General features: G+C 31.2%; 2 protein-coding genes across 2 annotated transcripts; one reads left to right on the top strand and one right to left on the bottom strand.

The window, feature by feature from the left end:
• Positions 1–835: 835 nt before the first annotated feature.
• Positions 836–7692, top strand: LOC107870507 (ADP-ribosylation factor-like protein 8c). Its single transcript, XM_016717063.2, has 6 exons — positions 836–1135; positions 3890–3971; positions 4067–4099; positions 4182–4303; positions 5595–5756; positions 7379–7692. Exons 1-6 carry the CDS (start codon positions 1098–1100, stop codon positions 7494–7496), a joined length of 555 nt encoding a protein of 184 aa, XP_016572549.1. The 5' UTR covers positions 836–1097; the 3' UTR covers positions 7497–7692.
• Positions 7693–8309: 617 nt separating this feature from the next.
• Positions 8310–12675, bottom strand: LOC107870506 (protein JAZ7). Its single transcript, XM_016717062.2, has 7 exons — positions 12278–12675; positions 9829–9899; positions 9596–9723; positions 9376–9469; positions 9003–9141; positions 8845–8902; positions 8310–8633 (listed from the first exon to the last, which is right to left on the bottom strand). Exons 1-7 carry the CDS (start codon positions 12357–12359, stop codon positions 8522–8524), a joined length of 684 nt encoding a protein of 227 aa, XP_016572548.2. The 5' UTR covers positions 12360–12675; the 3' UTR covers positions 8310–8521.
• Between the last annotated feature and the right edge of the window lie 10579 nt (positions 12676–23254).

Below are 23254 nucleotides of genomic sequence, written 5' to 3'. Positions count from 1 at the left end.
GAAGCTTATTACTTATCTTTATAAAGGAAAAAGTGTATCTTCGTTCGATGTATTATGAGTTTTAACATACTCAAAATCGAAAAAAATGTATCGAGAGCTAATTATGTATCTTTTCAAAGAAAAAAATGTATATTCTTTGGAAGTACCAGGAGCTAATAATGTATCTCGGCAAATCTAAAATCGAAATTTTCAATAATTATGAAATTTTTTGGAAATTCTCATAATTAAATTTCAAAATGTCGGAATTTATGTTGTTTGATCACTTCTTTATGCATTGGGATTAGGGACTTTATTATTGATACAAGGTATATGAATCAATATTGAGCCCATGTAAAAGGCCCAAATCATTTTAACAATCAACTGGGCTTAGCCTTGTTTGACTAACCCAACATCACATTCCTCATTATTACACTACTATTTAAAACACAACCTCCACCCAACCCCACCCCTTGCAAAAATTTAGTTATCAAGCAACATACAATATGGCTTTTTTCTTCGTCTGGTCGTTAATTTTTATCCCTAGAAATCGAATTTATGCCTAGTGGAGCATTAAAAAAATAAAATTATGACCACAAAAAAGTTGTTTTTCTTAGGGGATAAAAATTTAAGAGCAACACGAAATATGGCTAAAAGTGCAAATTACCCCTCCCCTTTTCTGCTATGGGCTTTGTATTTTATCTCTCACATTGGGCCTATTGTGGCCCAAAGGCCCACAAATAGGATCTTTCGGCCGGAGCACAAATTTCTTAGTATTTGATACTGGTGATCAAATCCTCTTTAACTTTTTCGATATTTATGGCCCTTTATTATTGTTATTGATAATAATACTTACGTAACTAATTTTAATGAGCTTAGATAACTTTATTAATTAGGAAACTCGAAAAAGTATGTCATACTATAATGTCTGCTGCAAGTACTAACGTTACATTCTGTCCTTTTTTCCACTCGGCGAAGTTTCCTATATTTTCTTTCCTTCTTTTCTCTTCCTTCCTATACACTACTTGTCACACAAAAATAAATAAATAAAAAAAATTCCCTTCATTCATATATTTTCAGTTAATTCTGCCAAAGTTGTAATCTTTTTCACTTCACTGAATATGGGTCTTTGGGATTCCTTCCTCAACTGGCTTCGTAGGTAATTAAGTTTTGTCCTTTTTTGCTGTTTTTCAAGAAACCCCCCATTTTCATTTGTGAATTGTTTTGTTGAATTTAATTGGAAGTTTTATGAGTTGTTATTTTTGTATATATGTGTGTTGTGTGTGTGTGGAGAATTGTATTGAGTTGGAAGTTTTATGAGTTGAGTTGTTATTTTTGGATGTGTGTGTGTGTGTGGAGAATTGTATTGAGTTGGGAAGTTTTATGACTTGTGATTTTTGGTTTTGTTATGTGTTTTTTGGGTCATGGTAGTGTTTTGTAGGTTAATTTACTTTGTTATAGTGTTGTTGGTGGGAGGTTATTGTGTGAAAGCTGACATGGACACAACGGTTATAAGAAAAAAAGAAATTCCCTTAGTGTATATATATGGAGAATTGTATTGAATTGGAAGTTTTATGAGGTTGTTTATTTTTTATTTTGTTATGTGTTTTTGGGTGGTGGTAGTTTTTTGTAGTTTAATTTACTTTGCTATATTGTTGCATTACTGGTGGGAGGGGGGCTGCTATATTTAGTTGAAGTGCGCGAAAGTTGGCGGACACACCACGGTTATAAAAGAAAAATCCCTTCATATATATATTTTTAACTTAATTCGACCAAAGTAGTAATCTTTTTCACTTTTCTGAATATGGGGATTTGGGATTCTTTCCTCAACTGGATTCGTGGATAATCTAGTTTTTGTAGTTTTTGACTTTTTTTTCAAGAAGCCCCTTTTGTTTTGTTGACAAAGCACTCGGTATGTTTTGAGCCTCACTTCAAGGCTTAAGCACGTTTTAAGTGTGCCTTTGACAACATCACCTCAGATCCCACTTGTGGGATTACACTGGGTGTGTTGTTGTGCTGTTGGCATCAACTTGACCGGGGGTAAGCCTGCTAGGCTGCTACGCACCAGCCCCCCCGACCCATTGTATGTTGTTGTTGGCATCAGGTTGACTAGTTACGGGTAACACACCATCCTCCACATACCTCACTTGTGGAACTACACTGGGTATTGGTAGTGGCGGAGGTAGGATTTTCACGAAGGTGGTTCACAAGTGAACATACAAACTAATCAAAGGGGGTTCGATATCTACTATATATACATAAAAAATGATTTTAACCATGTATATACATAGTATAATTTTCCGTCGAAGGGGGTTCGGATGAAACCCCTATCATACATGTAGCTCCACCCCTGTATTGGTTTGTTTTAGCTGGTTGATAGAGGAATAATAGCTTGTATGTTGTCCTTAGAATTAGTGTAACGAATCACGGGAGCTATATCATGTACGTGTTAATGTATATTCTTATCTAGGAAGAAATCCCAGTATAATGATAGGTGACGAACTTTGGCAAGTTCTATGTCAAAGACTAATCATTCACCAATGCCGAAAGCGGGAAGATATATATAACTTTCTTTTTTATTGGACTAGTTTTTCTTCTACAGTGATATGGAGAATCGTGGATGACTTTTTAAGGGAAAAGCAATTAACATGTCTCCTTACGCTTAATACATGAGAAGGCTGTGTAACCTGTGCCTTACTCCTAATTCCATTTCCTTCGGAAGTAGTAATTTACCCTTACAAAAGGCACTAGAGAGTAGTCAACGATGTCTAGTGGAATGTTGGATGGCTAGAACATCACTTTTTGTCTAGCACGTACGATTTTGTTCTCTTTTTGCCGAGTTAGATTGGCAACTTATATTTTTATTCTTTAGCTAATGGTTTCTGAGCTAACTATCCAGCTGAATAGCCGTGAGTGCCTGATACACATCGTACCGCTGCTCTCTCATTGCTCTCGTCAGAAAGGCTTGGAACTGCATCTGCTGGCTTAGATTGGGAATAACTTCCACAACTTTTGTGATTACTGCGCATAACGAGTTTCCGCCCCCAAACCCTGAATATTGGAAAAAGCATATTTTTAAAAGATCGGGAAAAAACATTGCCATTCTTAGTCGCAACGTAATGCGAGTTGTGCTCCTTAATACTGATGCGCAGGTCTCTTTGTTTATCAAGAAAAAGCCAGATATAGGAGCTTTTCTCATTAGATGAGATACTTTTGTTCCAAAGTAGATTGCTATTCCTTCCAATACTTTTTTCCTTGTTAGAGATATTTCATTTACTCCTCCCCTCCGAGCGCATAGTGGCCAGTTTTTGTCGATAATGCTGATTAGAACTTTTAAAGTAAGGGACATCCGCAAGTAACAATGTAAAAATTCAAGATAAGGCTATGTGTGCGCTAGCCAATCAAGCTACTTTACTAAATGTATCTTCATATGCTTATCAGTGTCTTAATGAACGTGAATGTCGTATCAGATTACTTACCAAAAAAGGAAGTTGTATCAGATTGTGTACTAAAGAATTTTTTTGGTAATAATCGTCAATAAAATACTTTACCTTATCCAAAAAAGAAGTTGTATCAGACATATGCAGCGTCTTAATCAAAATGTTCTGGAGTGCTACTGAGTGATGATCTTTTTTTTTTTTCAATATTTTAGGAGGGTTATCCGCGGTGTTTCAGATGTTCTACAACCGTGCAGACTGTTGTTGTATTATATTGTGTGATGCTATTACTACCATAACTAGATATCGCTCTCTTGTATTAATCGTGAAAACTTAATTAGATGTTACTATTCAAGTTGGTCCTTGTAAACTCAAATTCATGTTGTCGGAAGAATGACTGGTGCTTTATTCTTTATGTCGTGTGATCCTGAGTGACATTGTCTATCCCTAAGTTTTCTATATGTTTCCATGTTCAGCCTATTTTTTAAACAGGAAATGGAACTTTCGCTGGTAGGCCTTCAAAATGCGGGGAAGACATCGCTCGTCAATGCTATTGCTGTGAGGACCTTATATGCTTTCTCTCCTCTTCCCCCTCGTTATTCTCTTTTTCATTTTTAACGTTTTATGACATTGGATATTTTGATCTATATCAGACTGGAGGCTACAGCGAAGACATGATTCCAACGGTTGGTATCTTTGTCCTCACGTAATTGAACTACCAACTTGTCTTCTTTCGGTTACTTTTCCAATAACATTTCTTACAAATAGGTTGGATTTAATATGCGGAAAGTTACAAAAGGAAATGTGACCATAAAACTCTGGGACCTTGGAGGCCAAAGGAGATTTCGCACTATGTGGGAGCGCTATTGTCGGGGTGTCTCTGCAATATTGTAATTCCGCATCTTGATATCTTTCCTTATCTGTCTCCTTAAATTTTATTTAATTCTCTTCGTTTTTGGCTTACTATAATATGCACTTAATGCTTTTGCTGAATTCAAGATTTTGACATCTTTAGCGGATGAAATTTTTGTGGATGTGAATTTGTACCTCCCCGTTCCTGTAGTGAGGTGCAAATCATATAAAGTTATAAACTGCTCATTTTATAGTCAATGTCATTTTTCATTCGTGGGGTCTACCAACAACAACGTACCCTGTGTATTCCCACCTAGTGGGGTCTGGGGAGGATAAAATGTACGCAGTCCATATCACTACCTTCGAAGAGGTAGTGAGGCTATTTGCGGTAGACCCCTGGCTCAAGACAAAAAGGATAGTAAATACAGTTGTAATAAAACACAAGACAAGGTGAAATAACAGTAAATACGGCACCCAGAAAGCAATATTATAAACTACCAAACTGCACGACCCCCTCCCCAACCCTCCTAGCTAGAGACTCCCCTATGTACAAAGTTCTACGACTACTAGCAAGGTCACCCACCGGCACTAACCTTCTACCCTAATTCGCGCTTTCCATACCTTCCTATCTAGGGTCACGTCCTCAGTAAGCTGTAAGTGCTTCATGTTATGTCCTCAATAAGCTGTAAGTGAGGTCTACCGGGGGGAAATATTCGGTGCTGTCGCTTCCGTGACCCTGTTATTTCCTCTTAACTTAAGTTTAACATCATTGCTGTTGGTTTTAGTTGTGGCGTGTCATACCTTCGCTTGCCTCGTCCTTGTCATGGTAGTTTGATGGCATATGTCCATATGATACTTAGGGGTCGTTTGGTTCTAAACAAGGATATCCCGGGATTATAATCCCCATCCTATATGGGATTAGATAATACCAAGATTTGGTATAAAATTTATTCCGGTTTTAGCTAATACCGATAAACGAAACACAGAATAATTGTAATTATGTAATCCCAATAATTTTATACCGGGACGAGGAAAATGACCCCTTAGAGTAGTACTACAATTACCAACTTCTCATTTCTAGCCTCTGCTCTTTTTTTCGAACTTTTCCTTATTAGCAATGCTATATAACAGTTTTTGTTGAAGACATAATTCAGTATATACGATCGCTATTATATGAGATTGGGTTCAACAGTTTCTTTTTTTTTTTCCATGGAACTTCCTTTCATGTGGCCCGACTAGTGAACCGTGTTCTTTTCAGTCCAACTTTTTGACGAAAAAGGAAAGCTTATAATGACGTTGAATTGACTCGAGATCTTTTATACCACGCAGGTATGTTGTTGATGCTGCTGATAGAGACAGTATACCTATAACCAGAACCGAGTTGCATGAGCTTTTGAAGAAACCTTCATTAACTGGGATTCCTTTGCTTATCTTGGGAAACAAAATCGATAAATCAGAAGCTCTTTCACAGCAATCCTTGGTCGATCAATTGTAAGTAGCTGAACATTTCCCTTCACGTAATTTATTTCTTTCGCAGAATACATACAGCTAAACTCGTCGCGATTTTTCATTTAGACACTTAAGCTGAGGGTCCGACCTATCAACACTTTATATTGTAAAAATATGTGTACCTAAAATAAGTCATAATACATAGACAGACACCTTTACTTGGCCTCAGCTGGCAACTAAATGCCCCGACTTTGAAAATGCTCATCTTCACATCTTAATTTGGTTTAAGTTGGCTCCGTAAACACGCCAACTTTGAGAATTCACCCCCGTAAAGGTGTCTAGATGTGCATTTTCAAAGTTAAGGTGTTCACGAGACACACCTATGTCAAGTTGAAGCATCTAGATGTTCACAACGAAATTTGAGGTGTTCAACTGCCTGTGGAGGCGAAGTTTTTTTTTTTTTTTTTTTTTTCTTTTTTGTGACATCAACCAAAATTTTTGGTAAATAAAATTTATTATATCAAAGGGAGTTATGTACAGATGTTCACACGGAACAAAAGGAAAACGAGTAAATGGTCAAAAACAACCCCAATACTCGACAAGCTTTAACACAACCGAACTACTGCTTACATTTTGACAGCAATTTAAAGCAACTATGGATAGAAATTTAATGCTTCCATTCGCTTTTGCAATGCTGGTCGTGAGCATCCTTTGCCGAAGATATTTTGTATCACTTGCCTCGCCGACGCCTTCGCACTTCTCAGCCTTCCTTGTAATTCTCGCTGATTTCTTTTCTGCCAAATATAGTAGACACATCCCGTGATATCTTGTATCACTTGCCTCGCCAACACCTTCGCACTTCTCAGCCTTTCTTGTAATTCTCGATGATTTCTTTTCTGCCAAATATATTAGACACATCCCGTGAGAGCCATTCGGGATACCTCTGCAACATCAGACTTGCCCTTCATATTAGCTTCTGCCCATTGTATTTCATCTTGCCATGTCAAAACTGATCTGGAAATCCCTTGCCATCGGAGCAAAACAATCACGACTCTAATGAAAACTTGCATTCAAAGAAAAGATGAGCGTGGCACTCATTCAGATCATCACATAGCCTGCGCTTTTGGTCATTCACCACCCCCATTTAGCCAACCGATTCAATACTCAATCTGCCCCAAGCAGCCAAATTCATAATAAACAACCATTTCGGGGGGGGGGGGGGGGGGGGGGGCGTGGTTGTAACAAGTAATTCTTCCGCATGGAACTTTAGAGTAATCACCATATAGCTTCGTATATATATATCTTTGATTGAGAAGAATTCCCTCTGCTGCAAATCCGTGATCTCCATACCAACATCAACCAAATATTTTTTGGCGTTAAAGATCTTCAACAACATCCAAGAGTCTTGTTTAGGTTCAATCTCCCATATTTGTCTCGTTTTTCATTGTAAATATGAATGCACTGTACCCGTATCTATGTATTATGCCTAAAAATACAGGTTACTTGATAAAATGAAATGGTTAGAAATCAAAATTCAGGCACATTTTCGACAAATAAGGTATTCAGTAGGTAGCGGTAATCGTGACAAATTTATGTGTCTGTCTATGTGTTCTTTCGCTGTATGAATTTGCTCTCTTAACTATTTGTGCTGCTTGTTACTTCAGAGGTCTTGATTCAATAACGGATAGAGAAGTCTGCTGCTACATGATCTCGTGCAAGGATTCTGTAAATATCGATGCTGTTATCGATTGGCTAATCAAGCACTCAAAGACCGCGAAATGAAGAGCGGTTCCTGGGTTCTTGACGCGCCTCGTGGAGGGTATAGTGATCTGGAAAATAGTAATATGCTCTTTGAGGGTCTTGAAATGATGTTGTTAATATATTTTCTGGCTGATCTTTCTTTTGTTTGTTCTTTATTTACAATTCTGTTTTGTTATAAGTGCTTGAACAATCATAATAATACATCTTTCATTTTGAATTTGCATTGTTTTTCGTGCTTCTAAGGAGCCCGAGGGTCTTCGGAAACAACCTCTTTGCCTTCATGAGGTGGGGGTAAGGTTTGGGTACTGTATGTATGTTGTTGATCGTGTGGTCGTTATGCTTCTAAGATATACTTGGATTCTTTTTTTATGATCGAAAAATCCTCGAGGGCTAGGTGGTGCACAGTTCGAAAGAAGGTGAATAAGAATTCCATTCCGAGCTTTCGGTTCATGGTAGTGGCGGACTCAGGATTTAGGGGTCGCGGATGCTTGTGAGTTCGAACGCACATATTGATGTCAAAAGCTTTAAGGTTTTGCCTGAAAATTAAAGCATCCAGCTATCTTCTTGACTTTTTTGGGTGCTTTTTTGAAGCTTTTATCTGACTTTTCAACTTTTTTTTTTTAATATAATTATACCTAATTTGTGTCAAATTTAACAGGTGTCAGAGCAACAAAGAAATGAATATAGGTCTGCCCCTTAACAACATTCGATACTAATATGATCTAATACAAAACATAATATGTATATGATCGATACAATAGATCAATCATTTTTTGAGTTTGGAGGATCATTCGTTGTTCACTTTCTTCCGTAATGTGCGTTGTAAACATTCACTAATTTTAAACATAAATAGATCTTAACTCATAATAAAATATGTTTAGTTTTAACTACAAAGAGTATTTAACTAAACACAACATGACTAATAGGCACATGTATACAATATTATAATATCTCTAAAGAAGTTCTATATAAACATAAGAACAATACTATTAAAAGAATAATAACAATAATAATAATAATTCAAAACAATGCAATTTGTTTTGAATTTAGCTTTCCCAATGACAGCTTGACGACGCCGTTTCTTCTTCTTGTTGGTGCAAATCAAAAGGAAACTTCGGTATTTTTTCATCATATTGATATGGCCGAGCTTTGATCAATCTTAATTCCAAAAAAACATAAAAAAAAGAGATAATGTTAATATAATATAAAAATAGTTATGAAAAGTTTCATGATATTAAGTAAAGTTAAGTGATTAATATGTTTAATTAGTGAAATACTAACTTGAAATAATATCGTGTTGACAAGGCTTTGTTGGAACTTATAAAACATTATAAGTAATAATAGAAAATTAATATTAAATTTATTATACCGATGCTTTCTCTTCTCCAAAAATCGGGCAAGGGTTGCTCTACGAGCCATAGCCAGTGCTGCAAATAAAAAAAATAAAAATAAATTTATATAAATAAAATAAAAATTAGTAAATAAATAAAAAAATTAAAAATAAATTAAAAAGACCAAGATTAATACCTCCTTTAACATAATCTGTGGATGCATTTGAAGGCTCTGATTTATTTTCTTCAGATTTTTCTTTATTCATTACTTTTTCTAAAATCTCATTCATGTGGAGAGTTGTTGATTTAGAAGCCACATCAATTATTAGCTCAGCCTATACAATTTTTTTATAAAAATAAAATAAAATAAGAACATCATAAAAGTAAGAGACATTCGACTCAAATAAAGCATATCGAAATTTGTAAGACATGAAATACGAAGAAGTCATAATGAAAATAAGGGAGAAAAGAACAACAATAATAAATAGTATGATTGTAAAAAATAATAAATAATAATAAAATAAAAAAATAAGATAGTAGGAAAGTAGTAGTAATAATAATAATAATACCTTTTCTAGTGATATATCCTGAAAAATATGGACTTCACCCATGTAGAATATAGTCAATGTTGACCAATTTGGCCTCAAGTGGTCATAATTTTTCCTGCAATTTTTTTTTTTTTTTTTGTAAAACAAAAATTATCATTTAAGTAATTTGTAAAATTGAATTTTCAACTCATTGAGAAAAAATAATAGGAGTAATAATAATAATAAACTATGATGAAAATACCTGGAATTAGAAGTGCTTGTAACTAAAGGAAAAGTCCCTCCAAAGTATTGGGGGTCTTTGGTCAATATGTAATTGTTTAGGGATGGATTTCTTGAATAATTGGAAACTATTGGGGTTGATTTGTAATTCTGAAAAAAAGGGAAAAAAAGAAAAGTTGATTAAAATTGAGATTATATGAATTAATATAAATAAAGAAATTAATTAAAATTCAATAATAGGGAATTTTAAATAACCTGAAATAATGTGTTTTCATGTTGAGTAGCTAAATTGGTCATAGAGGAAAATGGCCACTTCACCCCAGAAGCTAATTTTAAGCAAAAATAGAGAAATAAATTAAAAATCGTGAGTTAGCTAGCACATAATTATAAATCAAAGCAACAAATAGAGAAAATGAAATAATATCACAATTTAACGAGGTTTGGTTAAATTCACAAGATAACATAAGGATTTAATGAGATTTAAGTAAATATAGTCTTCGAGTAAAAGTAAAGAGAATTCTTACGGTACGAATGAAAAATATTTGCACACACTATTACAACAGCAACAACAGGCCTAGTGTATTCCCACAAAGTGAGGTCTGGGGAGGGTAAGATGTATGCAGTCCATACCACTACCTTCGAAGAAGTAGAGAGGTTGTTTCCGATAAACCCCCGACTCAGAATCTCAAATAATACACCAAGATCGTATTGGAACATGTAACAGGAAAGGTTGGCATGCAGACATAAGAAATAATAGAAATAAATATTAGTGAAGTACGAAATAAGAGAAATACGAGCAATACGAAATAAGAAATAAGAACTAGGACACCCCACTTACCCACCCCACCCGAACTCACCTGGCTAAAGGCTCCTACTCAAGAACACCGGCCTGGGATTACTGCCCGCATATGCAATCGCTCTCCTAACACCTAGCCACAATCCATACACTCGCCCTAACCTTCTACCCGAATCCGCAACCTCCACACCTTACCGTCTAGGGTCATGTCCTCAGTGAGCTGCAGCTGCTCCATGTCTTGTCTAATCACCTCCCTCCAATATTTCTTTGGCCTACCTCTACTCCTCCTAAAGCCATCTAAGGCCAGCCTCTCACACCTCCAAATTGGGGTATCCGTGCCCCTCCTCATCACATGTCCAAATCATCTAATTTGCACACACTATTAAAGAACGGAAAATTAATTGATAAAACTGTCGACGAGCCTAATTTTGACAGATTTTCAAATCGGAAGTCCATGGACAGATGCATAGTTTTTATATATATATATATACATACACGATGGCGGTGTTCGGATAAATTTGTACATATTATTATGTAATTGGGTGTTTACTACTCCCTATCAGTACAAGTAATGGATAATTTTGTTAATCAAAACTTGGACAGATGAGAAAAAATCACTAAGTAATTTTTATTCCATCTGAGATTTAAACCAGCAGGCAAATGATACAATTTTGAATTTACGAGTTCTAAATTTTTAAAAAGATAGTTTATTAGATTCATGATAAATTATTTATGCATATTAAAGAATTTTGAAGATAATATTGATTTAAAGCTATTGTATTACGTCGAATGAAATTATAATTTTATCCTATTTAAACCTACGACCATACAGTTCATTTACTTTATTAACCACTAGACAAGTGACCTATTGGATGCTTATATAGTTATATTTTACCATGTGATAGAATAAAATTCTTTTAAATTAGACCTTACAAAAATATAGACACCAAATCTATTAGGATAAGTTATCATGTTATATTGATATTCTGGCCTTTTATCCTCAAGGTATCATTCTTAATTAATCTTTTTTTATTATTTTTTTTCTTGAGTTCCTCGTGAAAAACTTTTAAATAATAGTTTGAATCGTGAAGTCGGTTATTAATATTTATTAAGATAAAAGGTCTATATCATTCTCTTTCGAACTATGATCTTTCAGTAAATCTTATATAAATAAAAAAAATTTAATGCATCAAACGGTCTATTTTTTAAAAAAATAAAATAAAATTAAACTACAATCAAAGGACCAATCCAATAAAGATTATGACTAAATTAGGTCTTCCTTAATTAATATGCAAGCAAAAAATAATTCTTTTTGAATTGAAAAAGGAACCAAAGAACAATTAAACACAAAACATTATGAATATCTGAAATTAACAAAGAAGAGTAACAATAAATTTGCTAGAGAAAAGATGCAAGTGAAAAATCAACTTAATTACCTCCTCCATCTCAAATAATCTATCGTGATTAATAAAAATAATTATCTCAAATTAATTACTTTTTCCCAGTTTTACATTTGAAGATTATAATCAACTCAATTATAGGTGATGTTATGATTGTTCTAATATCAATGAAGTGTAAAATAGTTTTTAAAAAACTCTTCCTAATTATAAGGGGGATGAACAATAAAATCATCATGACAAATAATTTGAAACCTAATAATTAACAAATAAAGTTCACTTCCAAATCTTACCCCCCCCCCCCCCCCCACTCCCCCGCCAAAAAAAAGTAATTACTATCATTTGAGATCTACTCACAATGATTAAATAAACCCTAATAAATCATTGCACAAAAGAGTGGTTTTATAATAACCTTATACAATTACAAAAAAACAACCATACTAACTTTCATATATACATATATAAATTTTTTAATTTTTTTTTTTTTTTTAAAAGAAGATTTATTTTGTACCTTTTTTGTGTTGCTTCTCCATTTCTGGTAATTGAGGTCTGCTGTTGAGGTCCAAAAAATCTATCTCCATTCTTGAATCCATTTTTTTCCCACTTCCAAAGATTTATAATATAGTAAAAAGAACTATATAATCAAGAAATGGAAACTAATAGAACAAGAAGTATTCTTATAAAATTGTAATAAAGAAGAAGAAAGTAGTAGCTAGTATAATATTAGATAAGAAGATTGAGAAGATCCATACAAGAAGAGAATACAATATTTATGGAACATTAAAATGAAGAAGAAAAAACTAAGAAGAATACGTCAATAAAATCTTTTTTGAAAAAAAAAGAAGAAAAATTATAGACAGAAAAAACACGTGCTGATTAAATTTGGTCCTATAAATTTATAGCCACAACTTGTTGTTTATTTTTTTTCTCCTTCCTCATTATATATTTTGCTTTTTCGTGTACTTATATTGAAGTTTGACTAATTCAAATTTATGTCGAAAAGTCTCAGTATGAAGGTTGTTATGAACCAATTGTACCACATTAGGTGAGAGAACTGGGAGAACCTATTTGGCCTATAAAACCCCTTAGCATTTCTCTATTTTTCCAATGTGGGGCAATTGATTTATAACAATCGCCTCTGTTTGAGAACCAACGACCTCATTGGTCACGGCTGAGCCTCCTCTATTTTTCTTATGTGGGACAATTGTTTCATAACAATCGCCTCTACTTGAGAACCAACGACCTCGGTGGTCACGACTGAGCCCCTTCTTAGGTCATCACTCCTGGTACACAGGCCACCACTCCGAGTCGCGACTCCACGCGTGGATCGATCCTCGTTGGTCACGAGTGGTACCCCTCTTGGGTCCAGGCCACCACTCCTGAAACGCAAGCCACCGGTCCGAGTCACGGTCCAACGCACATGGATCGATCCTCGTTGGTCACGGCTACGCCCAATTGATCACGACTGACACTTCTCTTGGGTCCAGGCCACCATTCCTGGCACGTAAGTCATCACTTCGAGTCACGGCCCAATGCATGAGACTCTCAATAAAAGCACCAATGTTATAAAACAAACGAGAGAAGCCAGCCAAATAAACTAGCCTGATAGGTGAGAGAACTTATTTAGCCTATAAACCCCTTAGCATTTCTCTATTTTTTTAATGAGGAACAATTGGTTCATAACAAAGGTTATAACGTTTTCTACCAAAGGCGATATTGTATTGAGAACTCGAATCAGAGATCTCTGATAAAAAATGAAGGAGTACTTACTACATCACGATAACCTTTGGTGGCTCTTTTGAAATTATCGTTTTATTGATTTGAAATATAAGTGATTGGTTGATATTTACTAATTGACTTAGTAAAATATAGTATCTTGAAGAATGTTTAAAACGAGGGGATGTATTTACGTCTTGTCAAATGTCCTATTTTTTATCCCAAAGGTCACATTGTATTACGTACGTAATTCTGATGTGTGTGTTTTTATGAAGTGAAAATTTCTAATTAACCATGTGTTAAATATTGTGGTGGATAATGATGAGTCATGCAATTATCTTTTGTGGACAGTAGGTTGGATGTATTAAAATATTCAATATATATATTACATGGTGTTGGTTAGTTCTTTGTTTGGTAAGATTTTTATTTCATATTTAGTACTCCCTCCGTTTTAAAAAGAGTGACCTAATTTGACTTGACACGGAATTTAAGAAAATAAAGAAAACTTTTGAATCTTGTGGTATTAAATTAAAGATATGTCAAATTTACCAAAATGTCCTTCAATCTTTTGGTCTTAAACATACCATGTGGAAAGTTAAAATTAAAAAGTTGCTAAAAAAGGAAAGGGTCATTCTTTTTAAACGGATTAAAAAGAAAAGTAGGTCATTCTTTTTTAAACAGAGGGAGTATTATAGAGTGTATAGCTAATATATAAAAAATTATGGTATTAATAATACATGAATAAGTATGGGTAAAGATGAAAATATTTTTAGTATATCAAATTAAACAGTGGATAAAAAATAATCTCAGCATAACTAGTCTCGGTATCACCGATCCAAATATTACTTACACACCCTATTGACCTATTCAATACTATTCTTATACACTCTATCAAACGACTCCTTATTAGTGAGAGTTTTTTTTATATTGACTAAAGGTTTCGAGTTCAGCTAGGAAGAGTGAAGTTCTTTTTGATGGTAGCGCTAAAACATTCGTAGGGAGTTTTTTCGTAATATAAATTTGAATTAATCGATCAATGTATATTTTGAATAGAATTTTAGAAGAAACAAATCTTTATGTGAATTTCTTGTTAAATAAATGGACTTTGGGTCTTACTCGACTACAAAAGTTAGTTCATAAAGTCGAAATCGACCGATGTCATATAAAAAGACTACATATTCGCATTTCATCAGAAACTAAAGCGGAAAAAACATTATTTGAAATCTCGACATTTGAATTTTTTTTTAAATCTAGATGGATTTAACTCGGATACCATCTTCATAAGCTTTCGACCTAACTCAACTTTAAAGTTAGCTCATATAATATATAAGAACTACTAGTAAAGTTCTCTCTTGACATATAATATAATAATAAAGGTAATTAAATACGAAATAATTAAAAAAAAAAATCTCCCAAAATGTATTTAAACCTTAAAGTATAGTTATGAATTTCCATTTTAAGGAGAGAAGTAATTAGCCTTTTTTATTCTTTATTTTCTTTTAATTAGCATTTTTAATAAAGTTGAAGAATCAAAGTGAGCAAAACGTGTTCCTTTTGTAACCTCATTTATAATCAATGGCGACAAATGGATGAATCTTTTATTCATATATTCTACCTATAAACCTCCTAGTACTACTAATTAGGTTTTATCAAATAAGTATCATATATATAAAAGCCAATTTAAAATATGAAATTTGAAATTTATAATTTCTACTATAATTTTAAATTTAATTTTCATAGATATACTGAATCTGGGCATGCAAAAGCTATATTAGCTAGGGTTTTTGTAATTTTATAAATTGTATTTTAGATCCTTCGTTACATAATTTTTTTTTTTGGTTTCCCATTCGGTGTCCGGTGCCCGCATTGGAGTCCCGAATAATTCGGATCGCGTTTTGCAGGGCCCATTAAGGTAGCAACGCTCCCAACAGAGTTTTCTGCATACACAGGGTTGAACCCTCGACCTCTGGTTAAGGGTGGAGCAGCCCCATCCACTGCATCACAACCCATGTTGGTCCTTCGTCACGTAATTGAATAAACGAGATGATTTACTTTTAGTTAGAAGTTTTGAATTTGTATTGATAGGTAAACGAAGAAATTTCTTTAATGAACCATATATGCGTGGTGTAATTTGGATAAGAAGAGAAGATTACGAACTTAAATTAGTATGAAAAATTTAAGAAAGTTGTTGAAAATTTCAATAATATATAATATATATAAATTTAATAACCACATGAGAATTCATATACCGATTCTAACTAGTATGTCTTATAGGAATATTTAAAACGAGGAATAAAACGTACCTAACGTCTTATTCAAATGTCCTTAATGTATCCCAAAGGTCATATATACAATGCACATATTGTGGTGTGTGGGGTGGGGGTGGGGGGGGGGGGGGGGGGGGGGGGGGGGGTGGGAATGGGGGGGGGCGTGGGGTGGGGGTTATGAAGTGAAAATTACTAATTTAACCATGTGTTAGTTGTGTAATTACGATCGCTTATTATTGACTAAATGTCTTAGATTCGATTACAAAGAATAAAGTCTTCTTCGATAGAGCGATAAATTTACAATTTTATGAAAGATACTTGTGAACTAAAGTGACGTGATTCTTTTGTAGCCACTCATTGATTAATGGTGAGAAAATATATGGTTGAGACTTTTATACATGTTTGTCATATTTATAAAATGTAAATATGGTGATAAAAATTTTAATATATGTGCAACGTCTAAATAAGAGCTATTAAATTCTCATAAATCATATATTGCGCTCGAGACCTGTCTCTACTGTTCGAATAAGTGAACTCATTTAGCCTTAATTAAAAAATTTATATTCTCTAGATGAGGTTATCTTTCTAATGAATTAGGGAAAAAGATTTAAAAATTTAACATAATAATTAAAAAGGAAACCAATCTTTTTATTTGTGTATCTTCACAAATTCACCATGAATTATAGCTGTTTCATCACTAATTATCTATTTTTTTTATGTTAAATCTGTATTGTTAATAATGAGTTTAAAATATCTAAATACAATATATTTTCTACTTAAAGAAACCAAGAATAAATATTTTAATTAAGTAAAACTTAATAATTTATCTATAATTAAGAAATTTAAAACTCTATTATTCTTATTTAAAATCATTCTCCAACTTTCCAAAAAAGGACAGAAGAAAATGGTTAATGACACATATAGAAACAAAAATAAAGATAAGATTCCTATATAGCTTTATCCTTAGCATCATTAAAGCAGAAAAAAATCCGAGTTCCAAAATGGAAATTCAAATTTCTAATTTGGAAATCCACTTCTTATTTAAAATGAAACAGTTTCATTCATAAAATATTTCACGTTAACAGAACTCGAGAAACGACAACACCTCCAAAGGCGTAATATAGACGCTATCATAACGCAAAGACTAGTAATAATTGCTTCAACGATTTCAACACGTAATTATAGATTATACGGAGCCGAAACTACTAAAAGTTCTGAAATGGAAACTCAAATTTCTAATTTGGAAAGCCACTTCTTATGTAAAATGACACAGTTTCATGCACAAAACATTTCACATTAACAAAACTCGAGAAACGACCACACCTCAAGAGGCGTACTATAGACACTATCATAACGCAAAGACCAGTGACTGCTTCTACGAACGATTCAAATACGTGAATATTGTAGATTATATGGAGATGACTTTATCGTTGTTCCGAAACTGCTAAAAGTTCCAAAATGAAAATTCAAATTTCTAATTTTGAAAGCCACTTCTTATGTAAAATAGCACAATTTCATGCACAAAACATTTCACATTAACAGAACTAGAAGAATGACTACGTCTCAAGAGTTGTAATATAAACATTATCACAATGCAAAGACTAGTAACTGCTTCTACGATTCAAATACGTGATTATAGATTATAGGAAAAAGACTAAATCGTTGCTCCGAAGCTACTAAAAGTTCAAAAATTGCGAGATATATATGTTAATATCTAAATGCAAGTAGGAGAAAAAAGAGTTCCAAAATGGAAATTCAAATTTCTAATTTGGAAAGTCGCTTCTTATGTAAATGGATCAGTTACATGCACAAAACATTTTTCGTTATAAAATTTGAAGAACAACCACACCTTAAGAAGCATAACATAGACAATATCATAACACAAAGTCTAGTGAAAGATTCTACAATTCAAACACGTGATTGTAGATTATACGGAGATAACTTTATCGTTGTTTCGAAACGAGTTATAAAAGTTCAAAAGTTGCAATATATGTCAATATCTAAATGCAAGTGGGAGAATAGAGTTATTGCTGTGTCACCGACAGATACCTTGACAATGCCCACCAATCATTCAATTATTTCATTGCCTTTTTTGGGGGCAAAATAAAAAATAGCCTACTTTATTTTTTAATTATAAGTTTCATAGTAACAGTTTCATAACTATATAACATAGCAAGTTGTATTTTATATTTTTACAAACTGTTGTCATAAAAATACAAATACATATGATTTTTATTGTCTTTATGATCGATATTTATTTTGTATTTTTACAAACTGTTCTACAAAAATATAAAATGCATACAAATACATATGCTGCAAAATGTAATTTGACAAAAGTGTTGTTATTTTTTATAATTTAATACTTAAATTTGCTACTTTATGTATTTTTTCCTTTTTTTTGATAATTATATAATTTAGCCAATATTGACTCCTAATTACTTTATTTAGCCTAGTTTTAATTAATTACAATTCATAACCTTCTCTTGCCTATTAATTTTTTATAATTACAATTTATAACCTCTCTTATGTAATTTTTCTTTTTCTCTATTTTCTATTACTTTTTTTTCTTTTTCTGTTTTTTCCTTCTTCTTTTCTTTTCCTTTTTTTGTTTTCTTTTTCTTTTCTTTTTTCAAAATTTTAGTTTTCTTTTTTTTCTTTTGTATTTTTTCTTTTTTTTCCATTTTATTTTTTCTCTTTATTTTTTGTTTTTTTCTCTATCTTCTATTACTCTTTTTTTTTTTTTTTTTTTTTTTTTTTTTTTTTGTTTTCTCTTTCTTCTTCCTTTTTTTAAAAAAATTTTCTTTTCCGTTGTCTTTTTTTCTTTTTGTCTTTTTTTTTTTTCCTTTTTCAGTTTTTTTCTTCTTTTTTTTTTCTTTTCCTCTTTTTTCATTTTCTCTTTCTTTTTTTTTTCAATTTTTTTATTTTCTTTTTTTTCTTTTTTTTTTTTTTTTTTTTTTTCTCTTTTTTCTTTTACTTTTTTTTTAAAAAAAATCTTCATTTTTTATTTTCATTTTTTGTTTTCTGTTTCTTCTTTCTTTTTTCAATTTTTTTCTTTTTCGTTGTCTTTTTTTCATTTTGTCTTTTTTTTCTTTTCCTTTTTATTTTTTTCCTTCTATTTTTTTCTTTATTTTCTATTACTCTCCTTATTTTTTTTATATTTTTTTTCAATTTTTTTTCTTTTTTATTTTTATTTTTTCTTCTTTTTATTTGTGCGAACTAGCAAAAATAAATACAAGTTCGAACTATAAAATATAAATATAAAGACGAATTATAACATACAAATATAAGTGAAAATTATAAAATACAAATGTGAATTATAACATATAGATATAAGTGTGAACTATCATTTGTATTTTTTAATTATTGAAAAGGAACGATTGATTTTCTTTTTACGAATATTTGTTTGTATTTATTTATACGAGTTATATTTATTGATACAAATAAATATAATTTATTTTTTATAAAAATACAATATGTATTTGTATTTTTAAAATGGTTGTTTTCATTTGTTTGTAATTGTATTTGTATCAAGTGATATTTATTTATTTACAAATACGAATAATAATTTTGACATACAAATACAAAGCGGTACATTTGTATCACATAATACATTGCATATTTATATATTTTAGAATCAAGAAAATATAATTAATGCATTTACTTGTTTGTATACAAATACAAATGATAAATTGTACATAATCACGGCTAAATGCAATATGCAATCAACGTACAAATACAGATACAAAATAATTCTTTAAAAATAAAAAAGCATCGATGAAAATAGAATACAAATACAAATATAATCTAAATACACAAACACAATAAAATCATAATACAAATATAATCCAATATAATATACAGTCAATTATAAAATACAAATACAAAACAGTTCTTTAAAATACAAGTGCAAATTTTATAAAATATAAATATTGGTGCGAACCAACAAATACAAATACAAGTGCGAACTATAAAATACAAATATAAACGTGAACTACAAAATACAAATACAAGCACGAACTTTAAAATACAAATACAAATATAGTTGTATCAATGGATACAAAAATATAAATGATGGTGTGACTACAAATAGATAAATAATTATGGTATTTACGTTATCATCAATGACTTGTGCTCGAGTAGTTATATTTTTTAAAAATACAAAAAATATAAAATAGAACAAAAAAATGATAAAGAAAATAAGTACAAAAAAGAAAACAAAAAAGAAAGAAAAAAAAAAAGAAAGAGAGATAGAAGAGAGAAAAAATATATATAAAGAAAATGAAAAAAATAAAAATAGAAAAATTAGTAAAAAAAAGAAGAAAAAATGAGGAAAACACAAAAAGGAAGAAATATATAAAAAAAAAAAATGGTAGTGTTTTTGGCAAGACTAAATATGTAGTGTATTTATGTTTTTATGAATACAGACCACCAAGTTAAAGTGAATACAACGGCTGTGAATCGAATACAACAGTTAAATGGTATTGTATTTATATTTTATATGAATACAGACTATTGATAAAATCGAATACAGCGGGCGTAAATTGAATACAACGGCTATAAATGGTAATTATGTAAAATATGGCTATGAAAGGTGAGTTTTTCAGCAAAATGTAGCTATTTTTGAAAGATCTCCTTTTTTTTTTGAAAAAAAAATAATCAAAAGAAATTATATATAGGGAGCAAAAAAGAAATTGTCCAATTTTCATATAGAGATTAATAATACATTAATAATCACTAAATTCGTTAATAGGTTGATTTTAATAGTATTTTGATAATTAATTGATAAAATATGAGTTTGTAAAATTAGCTAATGTGTGACATATATGTATTTTTAGTGCTAATACGGGTCCTCGAGCTAAAGGAACGTCAGATATTGAGGTGCATTTTGAATATCCTGAACCGTTGATCAGCTATTTTAATAATTAATACAGTAGATAAAGTGAGAGTTTGTAAAACTAGCTAACGGGTGACATATATGTACTTTTAGTGCTAATACGGTCTCCGAGAGAAAGGAACATCGATATTGAGGTGCATTTTGAATATCCTCCGTTGAGCAAACTTTTTACATGTTTACGGAATCTAAAATTTATATGTATATATACATATAAATAATATCTCGAACTATAGGACTATTATTTTGATTATATCATCGAATTTATAACTGATTAGTAACACGATAATAACTATAACAAAAAGATATAAGTAATACTTAAAGTACAAGAGAAAGGAAAGTAATAAAAATACAAAAATAACGGGTTATTAACATGATGATAACTATAGCAAAATAATATGATATTTGAATTACAGGAAAAAGGAAAGTGATAGAAGTATAAAAAAAGAGCATAAGAGTAACATGATAATAACTATAATAAAATAATATGATATTTAAAGTACAAAATAATAAAGAATCATATTGATATGATTATTAAAAAGAGTAAAGATTAATTTTAGTTAATAAGATGTTAGTTATTTGTTTTCAATACATTAACTTGGATGTTGTTTTTAAAACTTTATTTATTAATATGAAGTTTGGGTTGTTTACTTTAAAATTCTAAATTTTTCCTAGTAACAATTAGATAACTTTTTCTTTATTTATTTCTTTTTTTTTTTAAATGATTTTTAAACGTATTTCAAAATCTTCGTTATTATTTCAAGTGAAATATTGAAATCATAAAATTTACTATTAAAATTTTGAGGTCTCAAAATTTTGGAGGGCTAGAACAAATGTTTTACTAGCCTTACCCTTTAGTCACCCCTATTTAATGCTAATTGAAGGAAAAATTACAGAAAAATATTTACAAATGTACATTTCATTTTTCTAGGCCAAAAGTTAGATTACATTCGTGGCCCAAAATCAACTAATTTTTTTTTTTTGTTGGTTATATAGGATAAAGAAACTATTCCTTCAAAATTGAACCTTCTTCTTACTCGATTTTCAGCTTCAAAATATCTCAAAAAAGCTTTATACTCCTTATTCAACTCAAACATATACAATGCAACACGAAAATTTCATTTACACAAGTAGTTGTTGAAAAAAATTCAACATTATTGCACTAAGAAAATTTCTGTCACTAATTCGAGCTTCAATTTTGAATTTTTGTAAATAAGTTTGATTTTGAATGGGTATGGTTACAAAAGCCAAATTATGAAATTTTGGAAGATTTGGTACAGTTTTGAGGTGTTTTTGAATGTATTTGATGCTTGGATTTGATGAAGAAAATGAAGTCTGTTTTTTGATACAATAGTGTATATATTTGTATACTGTATTTGTATATTATTGCATATATTTGTATATTGTATTATATATTATTTTACAATATAGTCTTCTTGTTTCAATGATTTTCTTCTTCCTCTCTATTTCATACACACTTATACAATATCAATACGTTGTCTAAATTTCTATCGCTTCTTATTATTCGATTAGTTGGTTCAAATATTTAAACATACACATACACCTATTAATTGATAGTGTACACTTGTTCGTGCATATGCATATATACATCTACTCGATAAGATGGTGGTGAAGTAGTAAGTTGTGCATAATCAGAATTTTTAGTTCGCACGTGTTTTAGAAGTGAAATCACTTTTTAATAAAGAGTGTTTTTACGTCCCTCCAAAATGTAATTTCAATAGAAATTTACATTACTCAAGCTCAAGACAAATACCATATACCGAAACAAAAAAAAAAATTGTTCCTGTAGAGAATAAATTAGGCAAATAAACGTCCACTAATCTTATTTATATGACATATTTTGTTTATAGTTTAAGATGTTTAATTCTAATTTATATATTGTATTAGTATATATGAATTTCTAACATTGATTTATTTCTTTGTCTTTTGTAACAAATCAGATTGGAGGGTTGGTCTTTTGTTCAATTAATGTCTTCCATCTTTTTTAAAAATAAAATTAAGGTAGGGGTGGGAAATCGAACCCTTAAGAATATGGTTCAGATAATTAGTCAATCGAGCTATCAAGATTCTCCATTAATTTCAGTTCTATTTCAATTTGAACTAGACTAATGAGTTGCAACCATTTTGCTTACCTAGATGTCGTGAGAGGTCACATCCAGTGACAGAGTCAAAAATTTCATTTAATGAGATTCAAAGTATAAAGAAGTAAATATAAAAAAGATGTTGAAGGAAGTTCAACATCTATAGTATATACATTTAAAAAAAAATACAACAAATATGTACAACAAAGTAGCCCAAAAATCTCTTTACAACAAATATAGCCAAGTTTTCTTTTCAAAAAGTAGCCCAAAAATTATTTAAAAAATAGCTGCATGTATATTAAGGTATATGTAATATCAATATTGCATAATAGTTATGTAATATATCAACATTGTATAAAAGTGTAATGTACATTGATATTGTATAAATTATACATAAATGTGAATCGATATTGTATAAATTATATATACAATTGTAGATATAAGCTCATCTCGATATTAAGAGTCTTTTGTATATATGTTATTCAATCAAGATGGTTCACATCTGCGGCACG

Source organism: Capsicum annuum, chromosome 12 (assembly GCF_002878395.1).
Source record: "Capsicum annuum cultivar UCD-10X-F1 chromosome 12, UCD10Xv1.1, whole genome shotgun sequence".
In the NCBI taxonomy this organism is placed as follows: Eukaryota; Viridiplantae; Streptophyta; class Magnoliopsida; order Solanales; family Solanaceae; genus Capsicum; species Capsicum annuum.
This window is presented reverse-complemented; position numbering and strand designations above follow the sequence as displayed.